The sequence below is a fragment of the Cuculus canorus genome, chromosome 3, assembly GCF_017976375.1.
Source record: "Cuculus canorus isolate bCucCan1 chromosome 3, bCucCan1.pri, whole genome shotgun sequence".
NCBI lineage: Eukaryota > Metazoa > Chordata > Aves > Cuculiformes > Cuculidae > Cuculus > Cuculus canorus.
This window is the reverse complement of record NC_071403.1, coordinates 30,938,415-30,952,902: the sequence shown is the minus strand read 5'-3', so window position 1 is coordinate 30,952,902 and position 14,488 is coordinate 30,938,415. Positions and strand designations below refer to the sequence as shown.

Below are 14,488 nucleotides of genomic sequence, written 5' to 3'. Positions count from 1 at the left end.
AGGAAACAAAGTTTCAAAAAGTTTATCTGCAAATTCAAGGGATACCATGGGAACCACTGTTTTCGATAATCCTTCTTCCCTCTCTTTGTGTTTTTGTCCAGTTACCCTGCTAGGATTTACATTTGCTGCATTGGCCACTCTCCCCGTCAGCTATATTCCCTATCTGCCATGATTTGTTTTTCCTCTAGAAATGACCTGTTTTCATCAGATAGGTTAGCCAGTTCCCTGAACTTTGGTTAACTTTGCCTTTGTTTGCATTTTTCAAGTTCTCCATTAACAGTTTTTTATCAGTAGTGATTCCAACAATGTCTTCACCCTTACTAATTATTCAAACTTCATTTATGCATTTTCATCTTGAAGAAAAATCTAACAAGGGAGTTGAGTGTCTCAGCCATTTTTTAGTCATCAATTTCTTTCCCTTCTTCATTTATTAATGGAATCTACTGTCACTCTATTTTTTTCAATCTTGATATATTTGCAGAAGTTCCCCTAGTCCTTTTGTCTACTGTTAGATTATTGCACTGTCTTTCTGCCCTTGCATTTGCCTTGGAAACTGCAAGTGGTTCTGCATGTTCTTGCTTAATAGCCACTCCGGAGGCTCTTTCCAGTAGCTGCAGATCTTTAAGTAATTCCTTCACATCCCTCACTGGCCCAACGTCTGTATTATTTCTTGTTCCTGAACTTTCACTGTTTAATATTTTAGAACATTATTCTTCCAAAATACATATTACCAGTATTTATCGTTGTACTTCTTTCTTTGTCTAAATTTGCCTCTTAAATGTTCAATACCTACTCAAAACCATCTCTTGCTTTGCTGTTATTTTTACATACCCTTTTCCCTGGTTTACCCCTGTGTTACTCTATTATACAGACCACAGATAAGCTTTTGGTTCTCATCATTATTTTTTCTTTTACTTACAGAGTCAACTTTACACAAAGCAAACTGGATAGTATAGAAATGTACTACTGTAAACAACTTGTAAAATGTTGTCACTAAGAACCAGGGGCCTCAGTTACAAAGAAAAGGAAATGAAAAGTCCTTTCTTTCAGGTCTTGTTCAGTGCCTCTCAGGCCAGCATAATCAGGTACTGGGAGGACAAAAGGCTTACTGTGCACAGAATTAATTTTCCCCTCTCCTACTGCTTCCCTAGAGCCTCCTAGCAGAACCAGGCAGGACCCTTTCGTCAAGCTTTTTAGCTGCCAGCCGTGAGCCAAGATTTAACAATGATGTTGTTACTTGCTTGCTTTGAAAATCTTTATCATTCTGCTTGGGATCAGTCCTTATCTCTTTGTAATACATACGAAGGGTCAGAGCAGTTCAGAGCAAAGGTCTGCCTGGCTGCACTGCCTGTATCAAGCATGAGATGTAGCACACCCTTAGAGAAGAGAGAAATGCAGAAATCTCTGGCTCGGGGGTTTCCTGAACCAGAAATGGTGGATTAATATTTAGTAAATTTTCATATATTTTTCTTCCCTGAATCACCCAGTGGCTTATTGAATAGTTTGCACTTTTTCAGTGTCCACAAAATACTGTGGTAAAGTTCCTGTGCTTAAAAATGTGGTTTTTGTGAAGCTTTGGTACCAGAGGCTTGAATCTATCTTCAAGGGACTAAGGTGTAAAATCAGAGCTCTTTAATCTTGTCCATTTGAATTACTTTCCCTTCTTGTTTCTGACAGTGAATGCTACTGTTTCTTATCTCAAAACAGTCATCCAGTTGCCACGCCATAGGCTTTGCGAGTTCCTATATTTCTCTAGCTTGAAACAGATACTGATCAATAGTAAAGATTCCCTAAAACCAACAGTTATGCAGTGGACATCATAAAAACTATTATTAATTTGCTGATATTGTTTATTTACAATTATTAACAATTTATTAGTCCCACTATCACCCATTGTAGATTAGGGGCTACCATAATGGTACATGTAAAAGCATACAGAGATGGGTTTGCAGTCAAGGTCTTCAACAGAAGGAATAGCAATCCCCTGTGCTCCACCAACATGCACCACTGAACATCAGCACAAAGGCTATTGCATGTTTGTGCCACCACTATCCATCACATATACTCTGATCTACTCAGTTGCTTTCTGGAGCCTCTGGCAGAAAGTCTTCCATAGTCCATGAAGTCATGGTGTCCACAGATTCATTATGATATCACTTCTAGCATTAAAAAAAACATGCTGTTTCCACTTAAAGCCTGGTTTCATCTCCTACTCTGTTTACAATACCATCAGTTCTGTACCACTGGAATTCCCACCACAGAGTCCTACCAAGCATTGTCTGCTCCTCCTTAAAATTAGAGACTTTATTTCTTCACAGCTATCACATTTTTATCCACTGTGCTGCTTCCACTTTTACTGGCAATTCCCGACTTTTAAAATACTGCAATTCTGCAGTTGCCTCAGTGCACCTACACTAGAGTTTGATTACTGTCTTCACAGTCTCTTTTCCAAAGGTCTTTGGAATCTGCACTGTCACTACCATGCTTCTACATATGCTTTTCCTCTTTCTAGGGATAATTTATATGCTGCTGAATCATAAGTAAGCAAAGATGAGCAAGTGGTGCATGTCACTCTCTATTCTTATCCTCCTCTGTTTGTATACTTACAAAGCAAGGATGGGTAGGAAAAAGAGGAAGAATTTCTCTCTGAAACCTCAAACCAATCCTCTTTATTTATGGATTTTTTTTTAAAAAATAGCTTGGCTTATTTATCATGGTGGTAAAATATCATGGAAAAAAGCCATAACCGTAAAACATATCTCAGTGCATAGCAGAACGTGTCTCTCAAGCGGAATGGATGAGATTAAACCTCAAAGCTCTCATTAATGCCATCGGAAGCTTGATGCCTAATTCTCCCCGATTATGCTAAAAATTTCCAAACAAACAAACAAACAAACAAAAATTTCATTTCATAAAGCCAGTTGGGGCTGCTAACAGATCAGCATGCACTTTCCTGTCATCATTTGCCAAACTGAAGGTCTTAAATCAGGAAAGGAATAGTCAAGGACATCATAAACCTTTCTAAGTCTGCTTACATAACAAACAAAGCCTTGATTCTAAATATGAAGGATTGAGTGTTCAACCACAACATAATAACCTTAACCTTGCCCCATAGCTTGTTATTTTAGTGTAGATTTTATTATCCAATGTTAGCAGTTAATTATTATCACCCTAGGGCCTTTGTTGAAGAGGCAATCCTGCTTGCTAAAACATTTATTTCCTGAAAACATTTAGGAGTGCAGGGTTTGAAGCTTCTCCTTTTCTGGACCAATACTGCAAGCACCCTGGGGGGGCTGAATCCAGCACCTCCCCAAGGCAGTGGCAAATGAGCTGCTGACGGCATTGCAAGGGTCAGTATTTTGGCAAACACAGTCTGCCCGTTAATTTTTGCGGACATTTACAGTCTGAAATGTTCAATGCTTTCACTGAGCTGCCTATTTCCCTTCCACCCCTGCAAAAGAGAGGCAAATCAACAAAAGCTCAAATAAATGTGTAACATCAGCCTATGGTTGCATCTCATGCAGCTGGATGCTGGGCTGCTTTTGCAGTGGGTGAGGGAGCACCTGTGGTGTTGCATCCCCACATGTTGTGTGCCATGCTGGCAGCAGGAGCAGTCACTGTGCTCGTGGGACAAGGCGCCCTGACGTGCTGCAGGGCTAAGACCACGAGCCAGGTGGTGCATGGCATTTCCTGCAAGCACCTACCAGTTCAAATCAATGCACTATGCCCAATATTCTTTCCAGAGCTCTTGCTGACTGTGGCTTGTCCTCCATCCCTCATCCCATGCCTACAAATATCCTGTAACTGTGTTCTCCCACACACCTTTTCTGATGCCTCTCCTCTTCTGCTTTGGTGTGTCCTAGACTTTTAGAAAAAGGTCTTCTACAAAGCCCTCCTCCTGTCCTGGTTTATAGTGGGAGGCGCTTTGGTTTTTTTTAAAAAGAATTTCAATTTCTCTGCACCTTTGAGGGTCTGCTACTTCTACTTAGTTTCAGTAGATCTGCTGCTCCTTATTATCTGCTCCAGTGCAATCAGAGAGAACATTTTAAAATTTCATTCCCATCCCCTTCCCCTGAGGCAAAGCAATCATTTAGGCCTGCAGCAATATTAAAGTTCATCTGTCACTCCCTTTCCACTCTTATCTATCAATGACCGTACTCCCTCTGGGCTCTGTATGTTTGCCAAGAACATATTTAGGGAGTCTGTTATTTATCTTTCCTTCTTTTCCAGGTTTAACTCCATTTCAGTAGCAGATTTTCTTGTCATGTCTCTGCAACCATTTGGCTGTCGGCTTTCTCTCTCTCCATCCTCCTTGTCAGGAAGGTCCTGAGGCCAGAGATGGGGGCAGAGAAAAGCCTGTAGGGAGTGAAAGCTCAGACCAAGCCAGGCCACATCTTTCCATTGGCTTTGCTATGCTTTGGTCACTGACACGGTATCTCCAGCCATTTCTATGCAGGCAAAGGTGTCAACTGGCATGCCCCAAGACATTCTCCTGCAGAGGAACTTTTTCACTCTCCTTTTCCAGCACCGCTTCAGGCAGGAGGGGAAAGTGCCTTCCTCTGATTACCTGAATTTCCATATCCCATTCCATTAATTTGACAAATTTTTGCCACTTGTCAAAAACAGGAAATTGGATTTGACCTAGATTACAATCTCTGAAAATAATTATTGGTCATGAGCACTCCCATCTCTTTGTAATCTGAGTATTCATTATCATCTTGATTAATTCTGATGACAGAATGGCATAGGATACCCAGGAGACATGAGACTTCCTCATTTATCTAATTCTTAGGTTAAGTGTGAATACCTTCAGATAAGAAAAAATGTATAGTGCTTGCCCTGCAGCCATCAAACACTTTTGCGTTTAGTATGATCTTTTAGCAAAGTGACGCATTGAAACAAGCTCCGTGCCTTTGTGTAGACATGGAGTGATGCATTTGCTTTTGTAAATAGAGAGATTACACTCAAATGTGTAAAATATGTTAAAAAGCCAGAGTAAATTAAACAACAAAATACTTTTAAAAAGATATGGAAAAACAGACTTTTTTTCCAGACTCACCAGCTGCAAACTGTGTTCAAGATATTTGTCTGCAAGCCAGTGGTATCCCAGTTTTACCCACAACACTGAAAGGTGCCCCTTACACAGGAGTAAAATAACATCTTAATTCATGAAAAAACAGCAGAGAATCCAGGATTTGACTCTAGGTAGTTAAACAAAGATGAAACAATTTTTGAAGAGTTAATATCTACACATAAACCTTGTTTTTCTGTTATCATATTATACCTTGGGTAGGGATCTGAAAGGATTATTTTCACCTGCTAGGGCATGGAAGAGTTCTAGCCATTCACTCTCTTTAGAGAGGTCATTTATATATTTGTCTTTAAAAAATCAAGAAAGCTAGATTGTGAAGAAGTGAATAGAATTCCTCTGTCATTTCAAGCTTTTCTTCTCATCCCCCCTTCACATTCAAATACCTGTGAAGGCTCCCAACTACTCTTGAGGCCTTTTGAGGCCCCTTTGCCCTTTCCTGGCATTTCTGAAAGCAACGGGTTGCAGGCAGGAGTCACTGGGCCAGAGCTGCTCTCTCTGTTCACAGTGTGAATTCCAGACTAAGACTTTTGGGCTTTCCTTACATTCGTACAAATTTAAGGGGAGAAATGTGGTCTTCAGTAGTGGCACAACATCTCCCCTGACTGCATTAAGGAAGAAGCACAGAAACTTTCACAATCCATTGGACATGTCCAAACATTTCTCTCCCTCCTCTATTTTCTGACTTGTTTGTGAAAGCTTGGTTTCTCCCAGCCTTTGGTTTGAGGTGCTGAGGTGCCAAGTATCTCCACACATCAGCTGGCACCCAGACTGCTGGCAGATCAGGTAGGAGAGAAATACTCACCTTTGCCTGCAAGATAAGTCTCAGTTTTCCCACTTGTCCCTGACAAAGTTACTCGATGTTACTGATGATCCAGGGGTTGGCCAAGATTACTCTGCTCATTTTGAACTCTTTTCTTCATTGTTTCATGCCAAAGGCTCCAGATGGTGTTGATACCGTTGTGTATTGCATTTATTCTGTGAACGAAGCCCAGGGTTGTCTGAGTGTATACGAACACCAATCCTCACTGTCTAATTAAGAGGACCTGTGGCTATTCCTTGTCCTTTATATCCAGAACAGTGACTTAGCAAATGAGGGTGTAATTATCATGATATTTACATCACATCTCATTATGAAGCCCATCGACCAGATTTGCACATTCATAGCAATGCTTCTTACTGGAGTTCATCCTTCATAACTGCAAAATATATTGCATTGTATTACACTGTAAAATGAGCACGGCTGCAAGAGAGAAAGGACCAATATGCACATAAAGCTGTTATTGTGCATATATGGGCAGATCCTCAGCTAATATAAATCTGCATGGCTCTACTGAAGTCAATGGAATGACAATCCACACAAGCCACAAACCCAGCCCACTACATTTGCTCACATGCATTAGGGTTGTGTTTTGAGTCATGCATGGAGATTCTCATATATTCCATCTGTCTTTATAAGCTCAGTATTTATCTGGATAGCTCAGCCCTCCTCTCCTCAGCAGCTCTGATTGCCTTCTTGGCTACTTGGGGCTTCTCCAGGCTCCAGTTTAGGTATATGTGGTCTCCCTCTACTTGCACTGTTCTGCTTCCTCTTCTGTCCTCTGTTAGTGCCTGCTTGCTTACCATTTGCACATCTCTCAGAAAAACTGGGCCTTAACTGAAAGACATGAGCAGGTCTGGGCAAGTAACATTTTATATACCTGTGTGCTGCCACTTGCTAATGCAAAGTTTTCTTGGTCATAAACAATTTAAACAGCTTTCCTGTAACCTAGCATAACAGAGTTCCTGTAACAGTGACACAACACAAGCAGGGGTTTACTTGAAGGCTGAGATTTATAATTCTGGGAAGACTAAGAACAAAAACATAAATGCACTTTCATTCCAATGTGCCTTTATTCACCTGATTTAAAGCTACAGTAAGCTGAAGTGACCTTAAATCATCTAGGGCTTATAACATTAAAAAGTCACATGTGCAGTGTTCATCTTCACATGTTTTAGTAGCTTTCCAAAAAGGCATTAATTGAGGACCATCAGCTTTGTGTGAGCCTAAGATTAGGAGGATATCGACTAGAAACCTTCCTATAAGCTCTAGGATAAGTGTGAATATCCAAATGTGAAGAAACAAAGAAACAAACAAAACTTGATAAATCCTGATGTTATCCTCTAGTCTTCACGTTCAATAGCAAACTCCTTTGTTTGGTGCTGAAGTGATTTCTCTCCAGGTGGGAGGGTGGTATCTTCTTGAGCCAAGAACCCCACTGCTTGCAGATCAGACAGCAGGGGCAGCCTGGTTTAAAAGCCTGGCAGCTGGCACATTTTTCCTCCCCCAGTAGGAATCTCAGGGTTTCATGTTTTTTAACACAATTCGCCAGCTGGTATCGTGTCTCCCAATAAACAGTCAGATTGGAAACTGCTCCAAGTCCCCTTCTCTTGCCACCCCACCATCTCAGGCTGGCACTTGCATGCACAGATCCAATGTCCGAGGCCACAGAGAGACTGCTGTACCACTGCACACTCACAAATGAAAGAAACTGCTGCGTGCCTTATAATGAGCTGTTTTGTCCTTTTTTACACCAATAGCCTCAAGCCCTTCACCAGAACAAGATGCAGCTCGGCCATCAAGCAAGAATCCTTTGACCTGGACAGTGGATGATGTGGTTTGGTTTGTGAAGGATGCAGACCCTCATGCTTTAGGTCCCCACGTGGAGCTCTTCAGAAAACACGTATGTAAAAGACTGCCCTTACTGCTTTTGGATGATGTCAAACAAGTGCATGGGCAGTCCCAAGAGACAGTCAGTACCCATCACACACCCCACCTCAGCTGCCTTGGGCTGGTATTAGTCAGTGTTTGTGGTCAGCCAAGTTGAACTCAGGGACCTGCAAAGGTGTTCAGCACAACTGGCTGGTGGGGTTGAGCTGAAGAAAGGTTCACTTATCACCTGAGAGAGTGGTTGAACAGTGCAACAGGCCTCCTACAGAGATGGCTGATGCCCCAAGCCTGTCAGTGCTTAAGAGTCATTTGGGCAGTGCCCATAATAACATGCCTTGACTTTTGGTCAGCCCTGGATTAGTCAGACAGTTGGATTATATGAGTGTTGTGCGTCCCTTCCAACTCTCCTCTCCTCTCCTCTCCTCTCCTCTCCTCTCCTCTCCTCTCCTCTCCTCTCCTCTCCTCTCCTCTCCTCTCCTCTCCTCTCCTCTCCTCTCCTCTCCTCTCCTCTCCTCTCCTCTCCTCTCCTCTCCTCTCCTCTCCTCTCCTCTCCTCTCCTCTCCTCTCCTCTCCTCTCCTCTCCTCTCCTCTCCTCTCCTCTCCCCTCCCCTCCCCTCCGCTTTACCCTAAAAGTGACTTGCTTGTATCCAGCTGGAGGTAATATCTTCAGATTTGAGTGCCTGGACCTAGGTCTCAATGAGAAGTGCTTCCCAGCCATGACTCCTCATCAGTGCATCAAGCTGCAAAGCAAGAGAGAGGGCTTGATCACCAGGTCACACTCCTTGCCTGTGGACCAGCAAGGACAGGTTGGAATGCAGGGCTGCAGCCAAAAGCTGAGGGACACAACTGATGGACTTCCAGCTACACCCTGGATGCAGAGTTTCCAGATACTGATAAGAGGAAGTGGCTGAGGAACAGATGAAAATGAAGATGAACAGAGTCCTTGATGTCTGCTCACCCCAGGCAGATATTGAGGCTATCTGCCATTCTGTAGACAGGACAGTGGGATGGGGAAAACAGAGCAGGCATAGTGGTGCCAGGACCAAATCTACAATTCCAGCTCAGGTGCCAGCCTCCTTCCCTGTCTTCTGGAGAGTAGTCAGATTTGCCTTATAAGCTAATAATGAAAACATGGTCTATGCTGGCCATGTGGGTAACCAGGTACATAAACAAGCTACCTTCAGATTTAAAGGATCTTGCTTTAATTTGAGCTTTTTAGATTGTCAGAAGGGGCTCTTCATTAAAACAAAACTCTTCATCAAGGGAGAAAGAATTGCCATGATCTGAGGCACACAGGTACATCCCAAAGAAGAGAAATGTTTGAAGTTCATCTTGTAATTATGGACAGTGCAAAAGCATCAGTTTTGTCCCTTTTCTACTTGCAGCAAAGGATGGCACAGCATTTTCTAGCAACATTATCTATCAATAGGGTAGTGATGTGCTCCAGGCAGCCATGGGCCAGCTGCACTGAGGCATGTCTACAGCTGCTCTGTGATCAAAGAGACCAAGCTAAATTGCCACTAAAGTCGATCCTTGCGATCTTTTGTAGAACACCCAGCACCCATGGGCTCTACTTATCTTTGGTTTCCTTATAAAATATGCCATAGTTGTGAGAACTTGTGTAAGACTGCCACACAACTCAATTCAATTATGCCTTTGAGTTATAAATATTCCTGCAAGTTTTCCAGACATCAAATTTCATCTGGATTAGCACAAGGACCCCAAGGGTGAGAGACAAGTGATTAGTCCATTAACTTTAGTCATATCTTCCTGTGTGTTCAATCTTTCTAGGAAGCGAGTGCGTAATTTACTTAGAAGCACTTACGATCATTGACCAGACCCAGCCATCACCTAAAAATGTTGCTTTGGCCATCAGTTCATCTGAGCTATGACACTGGAAGAGAGAGGGTGGTGGGACCATTGTGAAGAAAACACTAGGGGGAGGATCCTGTGAGTGGGCAGTGCTCTTTCCCAAGGCTATTTGGGAATTGGCCATTTGGTTAAGCCATTTGGTTGCTGACCACAGTCCACAAGAGCCAACTGTCCCGGGATGCAGTAAGGAGGTGCAGCCCACATCCTCCACAGTTGCCATAAGCATTGCAGAATTACCATGGCTCTGCTCTTCCCTCCAAAGAAGCAGCTCTTCTTCTTAGCAAGGACAGATACCCAAGGAGCTCTGTCAAAAGTGGCTCCTGGGATTGTCCACCAAAGACCATCAAACTGCCTACTACTTCCCCTCTGCTGTTCCCTGTTCCCTCGGCAGGCATATGTGCCAAGGAAATCCTAGCCAATAACTGATAGATATTTTGGCCTTATGTAAAGGAGGAACCTCGTAGTGGCGCTGTGTGAAAACTCCATACAGTGCTCTCTCAGCCAGAAAGACCTGGTAGAAAGACTGAGGGAGGGAAATGAAGGAAGCGAAAGAGTTACACAGGGAATTAGCAGGTAGAAAGGTCAAGTTGGAAGGGATTGAAGCAATGTTATGGTCTGACAGTTTAATTATGGCCAGTGATTGGCAAATGCATGTATGAAGGAGACACAAACCTTTGAGTTTAACATAATTAATCCAATTCATTCAAATAGAAACCTGTCTCTGTCAGTGCTAGACATCAGACTTTTGAACGTGCATCTTTCTCTGGACCTTCTTTATCTCAAGTGTTTGAGCACTGACCACTGACCTGCCACTCGCTGCACTCCTGTCACAGGTGGTGGGCTTACCAGGGTTTATGTCTGTTCACGAAACTGCAGAATTCAAAAAAGTAGGGTTATATGTATATATCTCAAGCAAGATACAGATCCTGAAGCCTTTCATTTTACTCAGAATGAAGTGCTTAAACACCCATGACGATGGGGACTTCAATCTTTCTCATTAAAAGCCTCATCCTGGGGACACCCACCACCAGGTGCAACTCTTGTTTGCATAGCACTGGGCTTGTTTAGGAGCTACTCTGCTTTTTGAACAGTATCCTCAGAACAGGTGCTACAAAAAACTGGCAGAAATATAGTATATTCTTGCAGGTAGAAGCCATAAGTACATTCTTGCAGGTAGAAGCCATAAGTTTATATCTGTTGTACCGTGACCTCGTGGCTTATATGTTTGCTCTATCTCCTCTCAGGAACATGGCAATGATGTCCTGCAATATTCTAACTTGCCATGGGACAGATCTCAACTCTTGTGAAACAAGCTAATTGATGACAGTGTATTTTACCAGCTCCAGACTTGGTTCAAGACCTTCTGGTGGGGCTATTGCAGATTTGGGGACCATGCCATAGAATCCTTCTTTTTGAAATTATATTTGAAAAGGGCTGACACAGTAATACTGTAGATAAGTCAAGCCAACAATCTGCACAGGGACACAGCTAATATGGGATATTTAATTGGATATGAATGCTCCCTCTGGCATACTCTTGTCATGGAGTTTAATTTTGACCCCTACAGAGTAATAATAAAGGAAATAACAAAATGCTGAGCTCAGCATTTAGAAACAGCTGCCTCCACATCAGATGCTTGACAGTGGTTTTGCCCTGTGGCATCACAGTTCCAGGAGTTTGTTTTTCATTCTTATGCAAATATTATTGCATGTAATGCTTATTCTTACTTTCCTTTAGCTTCCTTAAAATAATGGAAAGAAGAAGGTGAAGGTGAAGAAAGTTTCTAGTGTGGATAGAGTTTGGATTGCAAAATGAAGAGCATTAATTGATTGAGTTAATCAGAAAGTGACCTTAACTACTCATCAGCTAAATCACCTATTGAATGGAATAATAATGATCAGGGCAAATTAGGATCCATAGCATTGCTTAATTAGTAGGTAATGGACCACAGAGGAAAGATCTGACCATCAAACCCAGAATACTATATACACAGCATTAGTATGAGTGTATATGTGCGTATCTACGCACACACACATAGCACTCATTATGTTTTAGCTTCCATTGTCCGAGTCAGTAAGCCTAGTGGAAATTGTGGGGTAGGGTAGTAGGTTTTAGCAGATCCACTAATATAACTTGAAAAACCCAGGCCAGCTCAGGATCCAAGGAAGGACATTCTGGCTGACAGCTTCTGTCTTTTACAGTCCACAGTAAAACTGAAACCATTTCTCTGTACACCGAAGCTACTTTGTGCTCCTTTCTTAATTTCAAAAGGTTTTCAAGCCAACAGGTGTGGGATAAAAAACTGAACTTGATGGTAATTTCTTACATTTACATGATGGTTAGATGAAATCTGGACAAATTTTATCAATAAATGCAATAAAATAAGAAATACTACTATTTTCAACTTAAGAAAAAGAAACATACGTATATCACCAGATATACATGCACTGGGGATACGCAAAACACACAGATAGCAAGGGATAAAACTGAAACTAAGATTCAGAGATGCGCTATTAACAGTTAATGAGGCCACATCCCTCTTCCTCTTTCCTTCACTCACTCCTTTTTTTCAGGGTTGACTGACTTTTCTCAGAGTTGGGCTTAGAGAAAACCTTATTTTTTTTCTTTAAATCCTAGTGGTTTAATTGCAAAATAATTAAAAATCTCAACAAAACTTACAGTTCCTCGAAGAATAAAAAGTAGTATTTGATTAACCCTTTCTTTAGAGTTTCTTTCTGTCATACTTCAGATTTCAGTTTTCTAAATGAAATTTCAAACTGCACATTTCAGCTAGCTCTATGCTAAAAGACACGCTGTTTCTGATTCACCATATTTAATGTGTCGGGACACAGCACTGGAAGGGGGTTAACAAATTCTGATTCTCTTTCTTTCTTGAAACTAGGAGATTGATGGCAATGCTTTGTTGCTGCTGAAAAGTGACATGATCATGAAATACCTGGGGCTGAAACTGGGACCCGCGCTGAAACTGTGTTACCACATTGATAAGCTCAAGCAAGCAAAGTTCTAACAATTTCTTGAAAAACCACAGCACCTGACCTAAATCTAGGCGGAAAACTAAAGGTAACACTTTGCCTTACAGAAATGCATTCATTTGCAGATTGTTTTTCCTTCTTTTTTAACAAAGACTTTGTCTTTTTTAACATTTCTGCATTGTCACCTTTTTTTGATCCAATAGGCTCTTTGGGGCTGCTTTGTGTTAATAATTTGCCAAAAAGTATATAATTACAATAATTATTTTGTATCATTAATATTAATATTAATATTATTATGATTATAGTAAGTGCTATTTTTGTAATCAGAAATGGGAAATCAAAACCAGACATAGCTATGGCATATGCTGAGGAGTGCTGGAAGACTAACCAAGAGTCCCTCACTTGCCATGGGTCTGCCTGGAAGGAGCTACTGCTGACCTGCATCTACTGGGCTCCAGCTCCACCACTGATGCTCAAGGGCTGGAAAGCCGCTGTGTTTGGTCATCTGTTGTCCGATGGAAACTGCCCCATGTCTTGCACTGTGTGGAAAACTTGAATTCTTTCACTTTGGAAAAAAAAAAAAAAAAAAAGGAAAAATAGTAAAAAAAATAAAAAAGATTTTTGCAACTAAAGTACTTTTTCCCACTAGAGGGAGCAGCCCTAATAGACTTGAGGCTGGAGCTCTGATGCCATGGTGCTTTCTGTCTGATGAGCTTTGACCATCATGACTCTCCTATGAGCACATCCATAAATACTGACAAGGAATCACAGGTACGGAGCAGAATAAGCCTCTCACTGTTTACAGATAAATAATTCAAGAAAAGCTCAAATGCAGAGAGTGTTTCTGGCAGGATGTTTCCCATTATGCCGAAGAGGGAGTGGATGGCTCCTGCGGTGTCTGGTGCACTCAGCTGTTAGCTCCCTTCCCTGAGCCATTTCTGTCTGGTGCACAGTTTGTGGCACTTAAAGAAAAAGCAGAATTTCTGGGGTTGGTTTTGTTTGCTTTTTTAAAAACCAAGGGAGCCAAATAGGAGCATTCGCCAGGTGCAGCTGGTGATGCAGGGCACCTCTCTGCACTTTGCAGCAATGATCATGTCTGGGGTGAACAACACTGTAGGGTTGGTTCTTGATTGTGCTGCAGCTTTCAGCACATAGGCAGATGTACTGGGCTTTCAGTCCCAAGTGGATTAAAAATAATGCCCTTCTGCTTCTTACACAAATCCAAAAGGTGCTTACTTATACTCCACATAGCCTGGCAGGAGAGAAAGGGTCTCAGGCTGAGGAGGTACCTGATGGCATGGCTCTGCCCACATTTTCATCTTTCACAGCAGAGGATTAAAAAGGGACACATCCATGCAGTTTAAACCCTTAGTGCATGACAAGCGGTTGTAGCAAGTATTTTTAAGTCATGCAGATTATTTTAGAGCTAGCCTCAAGTGAATTGAGAAACAAGGTCCTGATAATATGCAAGAAATCATAGTGTCCAATCATATGCAGAACAGTATATTACCAAAAATACCTCATGGAATAAAATTCAACTTGGTGCATGGTGCTAGACTAGAACTCCCACAACAAATACCAGTTCAAGACCTAATCCTGAAAATACTTGACAATATGAGAGACAAAGTCCCACAAGACTTTCACTGGAATCTTGGAGGCTGATCTCCCAAATTAAAAATTTTATCTGAGTATGATTGTAGGATTGGGTCTTTACAGAACCAGCAAGCTTTCAGCAAATCCTGCCTGCAAGCTGAAACCCCTCAAATAGGAATAGCTGAACAAGTGTGTTAAATGAAAAGTCGTATATTGTCAAGTGATGTAATA

At 41.8% G+C, this 14,488-nt stretch overlaps 1 protein-coding gene across 2 annotated transcripts in view; it reads left to right on the top strand.

The window, feature by feature from the left end:
* Window positions 1-13,759, top strand: part of SCML4 (Scm polycomb group protein like 4) — a 70,257-nt gene extending 56,498 nt beyond the window's left edge. The window contains exons 7-9 of one of the 2 annotated variants that reach the window (XM_054063117.1): window positions 7,670-7,812; window positions 12,574-12,752; window positions 13,314-13,759. In XM_054063117.1, the coding sequence (XP_053919092.1) occupies window positions 7,670-7,812; window positions 12,574-12,699 (269 nt within the window). In that variant the 3' untranslated portion in view covers window positions 12,700-12,752; window positions 13,314-13,759. Of the gene's footprint in view, window positions 1-7,669; window positions 7,813-12,573; window positions 12,753-12,991; window positions 13,128-13,313 lie in introns of those variants that run through there. The other variant, XM_054063116.1, reaches the window with a different exon arrangement.
* Window positions 13,760-14,488: the final 729 nt, after the last annotated feature.